We start from the raw sequence: 16,660 nt of genomic DNA on the forward strand, positions 1-16,660 counted from the left end.
TAGAAATTTGAAAACTTATCTTTTATGCTTATGATCATTGAAGATTAGGACAGAAATAATCATGACTTTGCTTTATCGACCACCATTTATCTATTTAAGGCAACAGGTTCTACTCCCTCCCATGAAAAGGAGTGGGTGTACAAATTTGCCTTGACTCCAAATCAAGTGCAGCAGCAGCATTATTTTTAGTTTACTTAACTTCCTAGCCCCACCATTTAACAGACAAGGGACTGTCTTCTTAAAAAATCCTGCTCAGTGGCTGCATAAACCAGTCCTATTTGCTAAATGTAGAGGGTTCCTGCAAAGCTTGTGGGTATGTGTCAATGAATTCCATCATTTTTTCTTTTTTTTTTTTCTATAACTAAGAAGAGGGGGGGGAAAACAATTCTTTTCTATTTACTGTAGCTTAGCGGTAATAATATATGTGTGACATATTTTTACCCTTGAAATGCAAAAGTACTTCAGAAATTGGCCAGTACTTTATTAAAGTTGCCCAATGACTGATGGAAGGTTATAACACACTCTGCTTCATGCAGACTCTAAAGAAACCTCTAACTGAAAATACATGGGAAATTCCTAACAAGAAAAACTCCTTCAAGCCAAGCTTATAGGGTCCCAACATTTGGATTTTAAAGTTTCATGGAATTTCTATGATAGAAGTGGTACAAGATTTCAAGTAAACAAAAAATATAAACATTGTTTCACTTAGATATAGTCAATGAAGTGTGTCTCTATGTGATACACTTACAGCTTTATATGGTTCCCCACTTTGCTTTATTTTCACATTGTTTTCCCTCTTCCTGGAATTCTGTCCTAGTGATACTTTTTAATCACTACAGCCACTCGAAGATTTGCTAACTCTTTAAGGTTTCAGTCTACTTCTCCAACCTAATGATCAGAAAGGTTGTTAACATTTAAGATACAAACAGCATAAGGCAGCATGAGAAATAAGAGCTGGATCCTCGTTAGCAGTTCTGTTTTCTTTTTTTTACTTTTGCGACCTTGAAGAAGTCACTTAATCTTTTTGAATCTGTTTTCTCAACTGGAAATTAAAAGAATTAATTCAAAAGACCTCTAAACTCCCCTTTAGCCACCATTCACTAAAATGTTTAAGATATCCCTGCAAGAATTAGCTAGATATCCCTGCAAAACTTTGCCAGAGCTCTTTATGCCTGCAACAGATGGTACAGGAAAATGTTTAGCATTCAGATTAGCTGGCTGGCTCCAGTAAAATAACTATAATAAACACTTATCTTTCAGATCGTATAATTTTTTAGTCATTGAAAGGGCTAGACCAGATTTTAATTTAGTGACACCTATGAGGAAAAAAGACTCCTAATACTAACCAGGTAAAGAATATTTTCAGGAAAAACACTTACATAAGATCAGCTGGTTTCAACAACATTAAATAGTTATTAAAAAAAAAAAAGACTTCCTTAAAGCAATTTTTGTGGAAACGTTTTTGATAACAAATTCCATTTCCTTAATAGACATGGGTTATCCAAATTTTCTATTTATTCTTGCGTCAGTTTAGTATGCTGTCTTTTTCAAAGACTTTGTCCACTTCATCTTAGTTGCATGTAGTCGGCATGAAGTTATTCCCAACTCTCACTTTTTTAATACTGAAATTTGTGTTTTATCTCTTCTTTTTCTTAACCAGTTTTGTTAGGACCTTACAAATTCTATTAATCTTTTCAAAGAACCAATTTTTGGCTTTGTTAACTTGCTATATTGTTTCTCTGCTATTTATTTCATTGCTTTCTTATCTCTATAATGAATGCTGTATGTGCACTTAAAATGAATGTATTTTATACAGTTGTTGAATGTAGCCTTCTATAAAGGTCAATTAGGTCAAATTAGTCCAGGGGCTTGTTCAAATCTGTGATATCACTATTTATTCTTTTTACTGATTTTCCTATTACTAAAAGAGGGATGGGAAATTTTTCCAGCCATAATTACAGAGTTATCATCCATTTTACTATTTAATCCTGTCAATTTTTGCTGTATTTATTTAGAATGTCTATTACTAAGCTATGTACATTTAGGGTTATTATCTAATTCTGATTAATTGATTCTTTCACAATTATGAAGTGTCTGTCCTCTTTATCTCTAGAAATAGTTCTTGAAGCCTACTTTGATTTTAAGACAGCCACTCTAACACTCTTCTGCTAGCTTTTTCCATTGTTTATCTTTTTCTACCCTTTTATTTCCAATTAATGTCTTTACGTTCATCTTTTATAGAGAGTAGAGAGTTGGCTCTTGCTTTTTCATCCAGCCTGACAAGCTTTTACATTTAAGTATATTATTTATTCTGTATATTTAATATAAATGTGGCTACAGTTGAATTTAGGTCTACCATTTTCTATTTATTTTTTTATTCACTCAATATGTTCCTTTTTACTGTCTTCTTGTGGGTTAACCCAATAGTTTTTGGTATTCCATTTCCATTTTCTACTGCCTTTTAGGCTTGTCTTTTTGTATTAGTGGTTGCTCTGGGAAATGTAATATGCTTTCTTAACTTACCACACTCTACTTAGAATTAATACTGCTACACATAAAATGAAAGAAACTGGCAAGAGAATAACTATTTCTTTCAGTATTATTGTCACACATATTTGCATCTACCTAACTTATAAGTAACATAATAATGTTATAATTTTGCCTTAAATGGTCAGTTTTAAAGAAATTTTTTTAAAAATATATTTTTGTGTTGATATATTCTCTATATTCAATCTTCCTTATTGCTTCTTGTAGATTCAAATTCTCATCAGGTATCATTTCCTTTCAGCATGAAGAACTTCCTTTAACATTTTATGAAGTAAAGTACAGATCAGCTGGCAATAAAATCTCATTTCTTTAACTGAAAATTTTTTTCATCCTCCATGGTGTGAGATAGTTTCATTAGATACAAAATTATCAGTTGATATTTTTTCTTTCTGCTCTTTAAATACATAATTTCATTACCTTCTGTCCTCCATCATTTCTGATGAGAAGACATCCATAATTCTGAGAACTGTAACCCTCTGAATAATGTGTATTTTTTCCCTTCTGGTTATTTCCAAAGTTTGTTCTTTCCCTTTAATTCTCAACTCTGACTATGCTGTGCTTACATAAGGTTTTTCTTGAACTTATCTTGCTTGGATGTGATGATCTTGGATATGTAAAGATGCTCTTCACTACATTTAGGAAAAATTCAGCCATTATTTCTTCAACTATTTTTTTCTGCCTCTTCTTATTTCTCTTATCCTCCTGAGACTCAAACTCATATATGGTAGTCTGCTTGATATTAAATTATAGGTCAGTCAGGCTTTATTCATTTTTATTCTAATTACATGTTTCTTTGCTTCAGATGAGTCTGTATAGATCTACGAGTTTACCCATCTTATCTATTGCCTTTCCCACTATGCTACTCAACCCATCAATGCCATTTTCATATCAGATACTCTATTTCTCAGTTCCAAAATTTTTATTTGATTATTTTTTATAGTTTCTATTTTGACACTGGCATTCTCTGTTATTATGAACTTATTTTCCTTTAGGTCTTTGAACATTTGTAATAGCTGTTTTAAAGCCCTCGACTGCTAATTCCAACATCTGGGATACCATTTTCTTTGATACATGCCAGATTTTACTATTTCTTCATGTCTAGTATTTTATTTATTGTATATAAACATTGTACATTGTAGAGATTCTGGATTCTGTTATTGTTCTCAAAGGAATGTTGAGTTTTTTGTTCTAGGTTGTGGTTGAATTACTGGCTTATCATCTTTAATTTGTCAAGGCTTGGTTTTATGCTTTTGTTTAGGCAAATCAATTTGTTTTATCCTTAGTACTAAGGTGAATCCCTTAGTTCTGTGATTAGTCTTCACTCCTTAGGTATTGGCCTTCTAAGAATTCATTGGAAGACAGGTGCTCACTAAATCCTTATCACTTGGTAGGACTTAAATTCCAATTTCTGACTCTCACTATGGTGAACTGCAATCTGCCTAAGCTTTAAGTTCCATACATGTAAGGAGTCTGTTGTGTGCACTCTGTTCTTCGCACCTAAAATAGCAGGTGCTTAATGTTTGTTTTTAAGTGAATAAACTATCACTACTAAAATAATATTTGGTGGATTAATGAATGAATGTATTACCAGTGAATAAGAAAACACAAGCGTGAAACCTGTCCTTCTAAGAACTTCACTGTTACTTCACTTTTCACAATCTCTTCTTTCCATCTCACTGTCCAATCTACCTCATAAAATCAATAGTTTTCCACAAAAGTTTGTCAACAAATTTGTTGCATATAGTAACAAAACAATCTGAAGAATCACTCACAGAGTCATTGAAAGGCATACTTTTATCACAGTAAATTGTAGTATAGTGTTTCTAATACACAAAACCTTTGAAACATTATACAGCATTGTTACACTACTTTTCCCACTTACTATATAGTAAGCACCAGCCTGGTCTACTGAATGATCATTAATAACTCAAAAAAAAAAAAAAAAGAAAGAATTTTTTTTTTCTCCTTGCCTTAGTCGGATTAAATGGAAACACTGAGAAAGATATGTTAAAAACGTGAGCTTTTAACAACATACATTTCTTTAAACCTAGATACTTCAGTCAAGGTAACCCCAAGTAAGCACATTAATTTATACTTTTTCTGCTATCATATAAAAAGTATGCCTGGAGAAAAAAAAGAGATATACCTGGTTCCTGGCTTTGGTTCTGGTTTGATAGGCTGTTGCTCTTTCTTCATTACTGTTTTCTAGAATAAGAGAAAGAAGGATTGACATAGGTAGGAAAACAACTTCATTATCTGTAAAATTTTAATTTCATTAACATTCTATTATCAAAAGGAGAGAGAACCATTCCATTCTAATATATATTACAAACCTAAACACTGATGTAAATTTGTAAGTATACCATGAACAAAAACATCCAAAATGGAATCAGGAATGTCAAGGGCCCTAAGATGTTTGGAGCAAGGAGATCCCTGGAGAAATGCATGACCACACCTGTATGGAACATAAACTGCTACATGTCCCAAGCACAAACGGCTATATCCTGTTGCAGTTCTCAGAGTGAGGTCCACATCACTGAACTCCAACTTAGCACCTGGTATAGTAACTTATCCTAAATCAACCAACATTAATTATTTTTACCTACACCAAGTCAGAGTTCTTGCAAAACAACTTACATAAGCTCGCAGTTTTGCCTTTGTATACTTTGTCCTTGTCCTCCCTCCTTGGAGCATATCTTAGATTTCTCCTAAATCCATGTCTCCTGGATTGAAATTCCTAAAGACCCCAAATAAACTCCTGGTTTACTTTGCAGCCTAAGTAGTTTCCTGTAAGACAATACTCTGAGGAGTGTGATTATTGAACTCCCTCCAGCATCTTTTGGCACCCAGGAACACAATTCCTACTGATTGTTTCAATGAGCAAATATCTATACAAATCTGCTACAGATGAGAATTTATATATTTACTTATCTGTCCTCTGTCTTATAAAAAAGGTTCAAGGTAGTGTAAAAAAATGCAATATATATGAAAAAGGAAAATAAGAAAATCAGATTAAAGGTAGAATATGGATAGAAAAATAATGTCAAATATTTTCTGATATTACTTGATGTGTCACACAGATTTGATTCTCAAATTCCTAGCTATCAAAATGTTATGGACTGGGGCAGCTGGGTGGTTCAGTGGTTGAGTGTCTGCCTTTGGCTCAGGTCGTGATCCCGGGATCCTGAGATTGAGTTCCACATCAGGCTCCCCGCAGGGAGGCTGCTTGTCCCTCTGCTTGTGTCTCTGCCTCTCTGTGTCTCTCATGAATAAATAAATAAATAAATTAATTAATTAATTAATTAAATCTTTAAAAATAAAATTCAGAATGTTATGGACTGAATTGTGTTCCTCTAAAATTCATATTTTGAAGCCCTCATCCCCAGTGTGACTACATTTGGAAATAAAGTCTTATGGTTAAATGAGGTCATAAGGTGAAGCCTTAACCCAACAGAATTTGTGGCCTTATAAGAGGAAGAGATGCCAGGGTCATGTGTGCACAGACAAAAGGCCATGTGAAGACAACCAAGAAGCAGCCATCTATAAACCAAGGAGAGAGGACTCAGGAGAAACCAACTCTGCCAGCATCTTGATCTTAGACTTCCAGCCTCCAGAATTGTGAAAAAATTAATTTCCGTTGTATAAGCTACCCAGTCTATGGTATTTTATTATGGCAGGACTGGGAAAGTAATACACAAAGCAATGAAGAAAACACAGTAGTTCTAACATTCATAATGTCTGTAAGAGAAGCAAACTTACTTCTTGTGAAAATTTCTTCTATGAGTCCTTCAAAAGAAGCCTCATATAATTTGATGGTCAGCTTCAACAGCATCTCTTCAACAACTACACCAAAGTGTTTAATGTGGATTTTATTTACCATCCCTCAATATTGGTCAACAATAAAAGAACAACTCAGGAAGAGAATTCTACAAGACCTCAGAATAACTGGGTCATTCCCTCTCTAGTCATTCAGGGTGATCCAAAGGTGACACTTAGACCCAGAGGCGTTGATGAATTGCATATCTACTTTCTAATCTGCCATGATGATTATTTTGCACAAAAGAGCTTTTGAAAAAAATGTCTCAGATAAGAGGAATTTAAGGTAATCTTGATAAATGCGTAAAAAGCTAATGGATTTTGGATTATTGGTTTTGTCTTCTCCCTCAGACTCTATAAGAAGTCAGGGAGAGGAAACATTTTGGTTATTGTCATATGGTATGCTTATGATACCACAAAGAAAATTCTTACTTTAGTTTTTTTTTTTTAAGTTTCAAATATGTGTTTAACCACTATTTGACAACTGAAGCAAAAGAAGTCTCTTGTATGAAATCTCAAAATACATAAAGGATAAATGTAAAGATGAAATATGGAAGAAACTTGTGTTTATACTGCAAAAATACTTAGTATTAGGACATAAGAATGATTATTTTTAAGTATTTTAAACAAATTACAACTCTTTCTTTTATTTTTTTTTTTATTTTTTAAAACATTTTACTTATTTATTCATAGAGACACACACAGAGAGAGAGAGAGGCAGAGGGAGAAGCAGGCTCCATACAAGGAGCCCGACGTGGGACTCGATCGCAGGTCTCCAGGATCACGCTCTGGGCTGAAGGCAGCACTAAACCACTGAGCCACCCGGGCTGCCCATCTTTCTTTTAAAGTTAAGTTCATTCTGTCTCACACTGTTCTCTCATATGCAATATAATTTACATATATTAATTTGTATTTTATGCCATTCTTTTTAAGATCAAAGGTTAACTTTTCTTCAATAGTCATGTCAGAATGCCACAATAACCTTAAGGATTAGTTTGTAACATCTAAGTAACTATTTGTTACTTTTGAAATTCCCTGGTGATTTCTTCATTTTCAAAGTAAACAATCATCCTCAAGAATAATACTGTACTTTAAAAAATTTACATGCAACATATAGGTGATAATAAAACTGACGCAGCATCTATATATTTTAAATGTTGCCCTCAAGATGTTCCATGACATGTAATCATGGCTACAAAAATACTAATAACTACAAAAATTAACTTTAACCAATATATTCCATACTTTAGCACAAAATAATGTGCTTGGCTTAGAACACACTGTCCATGTGTGATACTACTATTTATGATTGCCAACTTAATATTTTTTTAACTGCTTCCTTCTTGGCCAGACTAACTGAATTGGAATGTTCTCCATGATGAAGGGTGTCAAATGTGAAGGCTGCTAAGTAAAACAGTCTCAGACAAACATTCTTGAGGATTTTTGTTACTAAGATAGTCTCTGATGCTTTTTCCAGTTACTTTCTCACAACTTCATTGACTTCACAACCTCCATTGTGTCTCTCTCTTCCTATTTAACATAATCAGAAACTGGTTTTTATCTTGGACTTTTGGGGGGCTAAGGGGAAGGTGGTCTCTTTTTTGTAACATAAACAAGCAGTACTTTTATTTACGTAGTCCTGTGAGGTTTTTTTTATAAGTCTTAGTTTCCTACATATTTATATATTCAAATTTCAAGTCCATTCTGCCTTAATGTTTCAACTCCATCCTCTCTCAAAATCTTCCCTCTTTCCACACATATTACCTGCTTCTTTAAACTATTTCAAGCTCGTAGTCACTTGATGACAATGCATTTGGAGTGACACATTCTAAATACGTGATGTAAGATGTAAGTCATTTATTAAACCCTCATATCAAAGCTTTCAAAAATTTTTAACAACCTATGTGTTATTTATTCCAAACCACTGTTCAGACTCCTTTGCCCCACATATTTCCCAAATCCCACAGTTTAACTGGTACCAAGCTTACTTCTGATAATTTACGCATTATTACACTTCCAGCTTCTTTTTATAAGTAACTGTCTAATCCATCAATTATCCTCTTCTTCCCATATCTCATCTGGATTTTTTTTCTTTTGACAATGTTGCTAATTTCTCTCATGGTATAATGATTAAATTCTTGATTAACCACAGATGAGATATGGAAGAAAGCCTTTCACTTTGGATATTAAATCTAAGACATATTTCTAATTACTAGTATTAGTGTGAAATTGTAGAATATGTTTGCTATAACAAAATAATCTATAACTGGCATATTACACCCCCAATACTTACCCCAAATGTGGTTAAAGGGTTATTTTCTAAGTAGCAAAGAATTTTCATAGTTTTAAACAGCTTTGTGACCCTACCAGATGTATATATAAACACATCATTAAAGGTAAAATGAAAGGTTTGTTTAAAAGTAGGTAACTGTGAAGAGAAAATCATTAATAGCATATACATATAAAATTACAATTACACATTAAAACATGTGAAATAAACTGAAAATCTTTCTCTGCCAGGCTTGACTATTAACACTTGTGTTTCCCCAGCAGAAGTCAGTCATGTCACTAGCACCTTCTGTGAAATAGCAGTGAGCTGCCTTTCTTATATTGCTCCTGTTTCTTGTACAAAAAGTGGTTTAAAGAGAAAAATGGCAATAAGCTTGTACTCATGCAGAACTAGCAGGCACCAAACACATCATTCTGGGATTTTTCACAAGTCAATATCTTTGCATTATTAAATTTTAGAGCTTTCCCAAACACACACAAACCACAGGAGGGTTTTCAAGCCATAGAATCATCCATGGGAAATTGTAATAGTTCCAGGAAACCCACAGAATCCCAAAATCTCCTCATGGAGACTGAAGCCTCCATTTTGGAAGATATTCTTAAATGTGGTATTTTCTTCACCTCTTCAGAAAAATGGAGTGATCTCAAAGATAATGCTGGCCACTCTATAGTGGCCATGGCTTCAAAAAGCTGTTCAACTTTCAGATTAGGGAATACTAGAGAAGGTGACCCAGCAAAACACAGGTCATCATTATCCAATCACTAGACAAAGTTTCTTAAACCTCTAAGGGAAATAAAAACTATATGAATTATTCTTTTATATGTAGGAATTTAAGTATAACATAGTAGATAATAAAAAGACTGATGACAAGAAGGGAGTAGGATAGAGTAGTTTACATCCCAATGTAAGCCTCTCTGAGGATTGAAATCTATTTATAAAAGACACAATAGGGCCTTTGTTTCTTTGAATATGTTCATAATAACAAATGACAGCATAAAACAATAATAAATTCTAAAAACAAAAAGTAAGATATTTTAATTGCATGATTAAGTGGATGGGAAATTAATAGATTTCCTTTCTGGTCAAATATGACAAGAAATGTTGAATTTACTATTGTATTAGATCGGGAGCCTATATTTACCTTGAGGATAGCATAGAAATTCCTGACAACCTTAACAACTTAGAGACTGGGTCTTTTTTTTTTTTTTATGATAGTCACACAGAGAGAGAGAGAGAGAGAGAGGGAGGCAGAGACACAGGCAGAGGGAGAAGCAGGCTCCATGCACCGGGAGCCTGACGTGGGATTCAATCCCGGGTCTCCAGGATCGTGCCCTGGGCCAAAGGCAGGCGCCAAACCGCTGCGCCACCCAGGGATCCCGAGACTGGGTCTTAATGAGTTACATGCCTTGCAGTTGGAAGACAAATACACTGAAGCCAGAGAATGAAAGAATGTCAGAGTTGAGAATATGCCTCAAAAAACCTGAGTACTAGAAATGCAATATCCTTAGAGTATAAACTAGCAATAAATCATTTCCCAATAGAGAGAAAAAAAGGAGATACTATGAGACCCCCCTGTCTGTCATGATCTTGGCCCTGGGTAGCTCTGAGCTCCAGAACACTCCCCCTCTCCAATCCCACCTCCCCCCAAAAAAATGAAAGGCAAAAGTTTAGAATAAAGTTGTCTTAGGTTGGTAGTGCTCTAAAGCACCTGGTAAAAGAAGTGATCAGTCATTTTGAAAAGAAAGCAATTTGAACTCAGGTTTCAAGGAATTCTTACAATAAAAGAATCAAGAAAAATGAGCTCAAAATCAGAAATATCATTAAACGTAAGAAAAAAGCAATCAAGGAGTCAGAAGAAACAACAAACTACATATTCAGAGACTCAAAGACTGCAATATTATAATTAAGATATAAAGAACATAAAATAAGAGTTTTGATTTCTATATGCTTAGATAAATGGATGAAAAGAAATAAAAGAATATCAAAATTGACCAAGCTGATTTGGAAAATAATAAGTAGACATTCGAAAGATGAAAAATATAACAATTAAAATTGGTAATTCAATAAAAGGAGAACCAATCATCTAAAAGAGAAATCAGAGTGAAAAAGAAGACCTGGGATGTAGCAATGAGAGACAGAGATGGCAAGTATGAAAAAGAAGAGGCAAAGGCTGAAATTGAGTGAAAGGAGAAGAAGGGAAGGCAAAAAGCATTTGAAGAGATAATGACAGAAATATTTTTTTTCAGGATGCTGAAAAACACTGATTTTCACATTTAGGGATTTTCATATGTCGTTCAAGAAATAAAATTACCCTACTGGTCTGAGATGCTAAATATAATGGTAAGTAAGAAATAAATAAATAATATAAATATAAATATAAATATAAATATAAATAATAAAGGTAATCATGTAGATAAACCTAAATAATGAAGTATAAAAAAAATCCTGTCTTATTTGTGGGTTAAAAAAGGAGGAAAAGTACTGGGGAAAATGACAGCATAGGAAGACCCTGAGCTCACCCCATTCCACATTTACACTGAAGTATCCTCCACATCCATGTCAATAAACTGGAGAGCAAGTAAAGTTGGGCAGATCAAACTCCACAACTAAATATAGAGAAGTTGCATCAGAAAGGTCAGAAAGGTCAGAAAGGCAGAGGGAGACTGCCCAGGGGATGGGGGGCGGAGGAGCTGCATGCATGGAGAGGGCAGAGAAACACTCCCTCACACCAGGGAGCTCTTCTGGAGAAGACTAAACTCCATAATGTTTGGCTTTGAAAACCAGATGAGCTGAATTCCAGAAGTTTGTAAAACCAGTGGGACTTGGAGCCTGGAGCTTTAAACTCTCCTGAGTCAGCAGTGGGTGAGTGGTGAGGGACAGTGACAGCTGGGTCACTGACCTTAAAGAGACAGCCACCTGCATGAGGAAGCAACATAAAAGCAGCGGTTTATACAACGCCAGGGGCAAACGGGAGACACATCTGTACATTCTGCTTTTGGAGTGTGTTGAAAGACTTCTCTAAAAATGAGGGAAGCTGGCAGATGCCATTTTCTTCCACCACAATCCCACATAAACACACAGCCACCTGCAGGAGGTGGGGCTACACACACATTTGCTACTTCACCTGCTAAGCAGTGTGCCTGGTCCAGGAGTTCTCCTAAGGACTCCCACACTCCAAGCCTGCTAGCATCAGCCCCTTGGGCTTAGTACAAATTTTATTAAAACTGCACACCCTGCCCAGCTGTCTCAGGGCACAGTTGCCTCAGTGTGCCCTGCTCAGCTACCATGCAGAGCCCAGCAGTGCATATCCCCAGCTACTATGGTGTATCAGGCTCAGCTACACCCAGCCAACATCATGAACTTACCGAGCCTCACACCCCTAGCCACCCGCAGTGTGCAGGCCACAGCTGCCAGTGATTTGAGGAATCTGGCATATTTTGCTAACACTGCTCTCCTGTTCCCAAGTTCCGTGGTGGGCACATTGCCTCAGACCTGGCCTCTCTGGGTCCTACTGACAGCACACAGGGCAAGTAGATCCCACAAAAGGCAGAGAGACAGTGTAAACAACTGCACTGAAAGGAAAAGTGAATCACACACAATACCAGAGCATTGGCAACACACATAGGATATTCTCCTAAAGTATCAGGTTCTGGAGAGCAAGGGACATTGCATTGCAGGATGCTACAGGACTTCTTTTTTATAAAGTCACTACTTCAAGAATGGAACACATAGCTGACTTTATCAACACAGAGAAACATAAACAGAGAGGCAGACAAAATGAGGAAACAGAAAAATATCCCAAATGAAAGAAAAAGACAATGCCACAGCCAGAAATCTAAGTAAACAGATATAAGTAATATGGCTGATCAGAAATTTAAAGCAATGATATGATCATAAGGATACTCACCAGACTTGAGAAAAGAGTGGGAGACTTGAGTGAGACACTTAACACAAAGATAAGGAATAACATAGCAGACATAAAGAGCTGAATAAATGAAATGAAGAAATGAATAGTAGGATGGAAGAAGCAGAGGAATGAATTAGTGACATAGTAGATAGAGTAATAGAAAGTAATCAATCTGGACAAAAGACAGAAAAAAGAATTACACAAAATAAGAATAGACTTAGGGGACTCAGTGACTCCATCAAATATAATAAGATTCATATTATAGGAGTCCCAGAAGAAGAGAGAAAAAGGGGACAGAACATTTATTTCAAGAAATAATAGCTGAAAACTTCCCTAATCTGGGGAAGGAAAAAGATATCCAGTTCCAGGAGCACAGAAAACTCTCATCAAAATCAGCAAAAGCAGATCTACACCACGACATACTGTAATTAAGTCAGCAAAACACAGTGATAAAGAAAAAAATTTTAAAGCAGCAAGACAAAAGAAATCAGTAAATTACAAGAGAAAACCCATTAGGCTAGCAGGAGATTTCTCAACAGAAACTTGGCAAGCCAAAAGAGAGTGGCAGGATATAGTCAATGAGCTGAATGGGAAAATATCTGCACTGAAGCCAAGAAATACTTTATCTGGCAAGGCTACCATTCAGAATAGAAGGAGAGATAAAGAACTTCCCAGACAAACAAAAACTAAAGGAGTTCATGACCACTAAACCAGCCCTGCAAGACATACTACAGCAGACTCCAAATGGAAAGGACAGACCAAAAGTGACACTATAAAAGTAGGAAACACAAAAGCAGTAAAAATGAATATTTCTATCCAAAAATCATTCAAGCAACTCACCAAAAAAAAAGGCTACAAAATATAATAGCATATACTAAAAACATTAGGAGTAGAGGAGAAAAGGCTAAGTTCAAACTTAAGCGACCATCAACTTAATATAGACTGCTATATGTAGAAGACATTATATACAAACATAATGGTAACCATGTATTAAAAACCACTAATAAACATGCAAATAATAAGAGAAAGAAATCCAAATGTATCATTAAAGAAAATCAACAAAGCATGAAAGATAGAAAAACAAGAAAGAATAAGAAAAAAATCTTCAGGGCAGCCCAGGTGGCTCAGCAGTTTAGCACCACCTTCGGCCCAGGGCCTGATCCTGGAGACCCAGGATCGAGTCCCTCATCGGGCTCCCTGTGTGGAGCCTGCTTCTCCCCCTGCCTGTGTCTCTGTCTCTCTCTGTCTCTCTCTCTCTCTCTGTCTCTCATGAATAAATAAAATCTTTTTAAAAAATCTTCAGAAACAACCACAATACAAGTAATAAAATGGCAATAGGGCAGACCGGGTGGCTCAGCGGTTTAGCGCTGCCTTCAGCCCAAGGCATGATCCTGGAGACCCAGGATCGAATCCCACATCGGGCTCCCTGCATGGAGCCTGCTTCTTCTCCCCCTGCCTATGTCTCTGCCTCTCTCTCTCTCTGGTCTATCATGAATAAATAAATAAAATATTTTTAAATGGCAATAAATACATATAACCTATCAATAACTACTCTGAATGTAAATGAACTAAATGCTGTAATCTAAAGACACAGAGTGACAGAATGGATTAAAAACAAGCTCCATCAATATGCTGCCTATAGGAGATTCATTTTAGACCTAAAGACAGCTGCAGATTGAAAGTGAAGGAATAGAGAAATATCATGCAAATTGATGTCAAAAGCAAACTGGAGCAGCAATTGTTACATCAGACAAAATAAATTTAAAACAAAGACCGTAACAAGAATCAAAGAACAACACTATATAATAATAAAGACAACATTCCAACAAGAAGATATAATAATTATAAATATTTATGCACTCAACATAGAAACACCCAAATACATAAAACATTTAGTAACTAAATTAAAGGAACTAGTCAATAATAATACAAGGGGACTTTAATACCCACTTACATCAATGGACAAATTATTTAAACAGAAAATCAACAGGGAAACAAAAACTTTTTGAATTACACATTGAAATACACAAATTTAACAGAATTATAAACCATTCCATCCTAAAGCAGCAAAATATACATTCTTTTCAAGGGCAGATGGAATGTTCTCCCATAAAACCAGCTCAATAAATTCAAAAAAGATCAAAGTCCTAGCATGCATTTTTTTTACCACGATGCTATGAAACCAGAAGTCAAGTACAAAAAAAAAAAGTCTGGAAAGAACAAAAATACATGAAGGCTAAATAATATGCAATTAAACAATCAATGGGTGAACTAGGAAAATAAAGAAGAAATTAAAAAGTACATGGAAACAAATGAAAATGAAAAACACAATAGTCTAAAACCTTTGGGATGCAGCAAAAGCACTCCTGAGAGGGAAGTTTATAGCAATATAGGCCTCTCTCAAGAAGCTAGAAAAATTTCAAATAAACAACCTGACCTTACGCCTAAAGAAGTAGAAAAAGAACAACAAACAAAACCTAAAACCAACAGAAGGAAGGAAATAATAAAGATCAGAGCAGAAATAGGGGTGCCTGAGTGGCTCAGTCATTTAAGCATACAACTCTGGATTTTGGCTCCGGTCATGATCTTGGGGTCATTAGAATGAGTCCCTGCATCAGGTTCTGCACTGAGCATGGAGTCTGCTTCAGATTCTCTCTCTCCCTCTTTCTCTCCCCCTACCTTTCCCAGCTCACACACACTCTCTTTCTCTCTTAAAAAAAAAAAAAGAAAATTTTTTTAAATAAAAAAAGAGCAGAAATAAATAATATCGAGATTTTTTTTAAAAAACACCGAAACAAAAACAAAATGAAACAAAACAAAAAAAACAATAGAACACATCAATGAAACCAGGAGCTGATTCTGTGAGAGAAAAAAAATCAATAAAATTAATAAACTTCTAGGCAGACTTATCTAGAAAAAAAAGAGAAAAGGTGTTAAAAAATAAAATTACAAATGAGAGAGGAGAAATAATTACCAACACCACAGAAATACAAATCATTGTAAGAGAATATTATGAAAAACTATATGCCAACAGAGAAGAAAACCTAGAAGAAATGGATAAATTCCTAGAAACATATAAACTACCAAAACTGAAACAGAAATAAATAAAAAAAAATTGAACAGACTGATAACCAGCAAGAAATTGAATCAGAAATCAAAGAATTCCCCCCAAAAAAACAAAATTCCAGGACCAGATAGCTTAATAGGTGAATTGACCAAATATTTAAAGAAAAGTTAATATCTATTCTTAAATATTCCAATAAATAGAAAAGTAAGGAAAACTTCCAAATTCACTTTATGAGGCCAGCATTATGCTGATACCAAAACCAGCTGAAGACACCACTAGAAAAGAAAAATACAGGCCACTATCCACACTGAACATAGATGCAAAAATCCTCCGTAAAATACCAGCAAACTCAATTCACCAATACATTAAAAAAAAAAAATCATTCACCATGATCAAATAGGATTTACTCCTGGGTGCAAGAGTGGTTCGATATCTGTAAATCAATCAATATGATACATTACATCAATAAGAGAAAGGATAAGAACTATATGATCATTTCAATAGAGAAAAAAGCATTTGACAAACTTCGAACTTAATTCATGATAAAAATTGTCAACAAATAGGTTTAGAGGGAATATACCCAACACAATAAAGGTCATACATGAGAAATCCACAGCTAACATACTCAATGAGGAAAAACTGATAGCTGGCACAAAAAATGGACACATGGCTCAATGTAACAGAATAGAAAACATAGTAATAAATTCATAATTATGTGGTCAATTAATCATCAACAAAGCAGGAAAGAATATCCAATGGGAATATCCAATGGGACAATCTCTTTAACAAATGGTATTGGGAAAATTGGACAGCAATATGCAAAAGAAAGAAACTGGACCACTCCTCCACACCACACACCAAAATAAATTCAAAATGGGTGAAAGATTTAAATGTGAGAAAGGAAACAATCAAAATACTAGAAAACACAGGCTGTAACCTCTTTGACATTGGCCAGAGCAACCCTTTTCTAGGTTGCCATATATGTCTCCTGAGGCAAAGGAAACAAAAGCAAAAGTAAACTATTGGTACTAAA

At 35.0% G+C, this 16,660-nt stretch overlaps 1 protein-coding gene across 7 annotated transcripts in view; it reads right to left on the bottom strand.

Annotated features, from left to right (window-relative positions):
* IQCM (IQ motif containing M) overlaps window positions 1-16,660 on the bottom strand; it is a 429,271-nt gene that overhangs the window by 235,158 nt on the left and 177,453 nt on the right. For all 7 annotated transcript variants that reach the window (XM_025439271.3, XM_025439272.3, XM_025439269.3 and 4 more), the window contains one exon: window positions 4,694-4,752. In XM_025439271.3, the coding sequence (XP_025295056.3) occupies window positions 4,694-4,752 (59 nt within the window). The remainder of the gene's footprint in view (window positions 1-4,693; window positions 4,753-16,660) is intronic.

The sequence above is a fragment of the Canis lupus genome, chromosome 15 (assembly GCF_003254725.2).
Source record: "Canis lupus dingo isolate Sandy chromosome 15, ASM325472v2, whole genome shotgun sequence".
Taxonomy (NCBI): domain Eukaryota; kingdom Metazoa; phylum Chordata; class Mammalia; order Carnivora; family Canidae; genus Canis; species Canis lupus.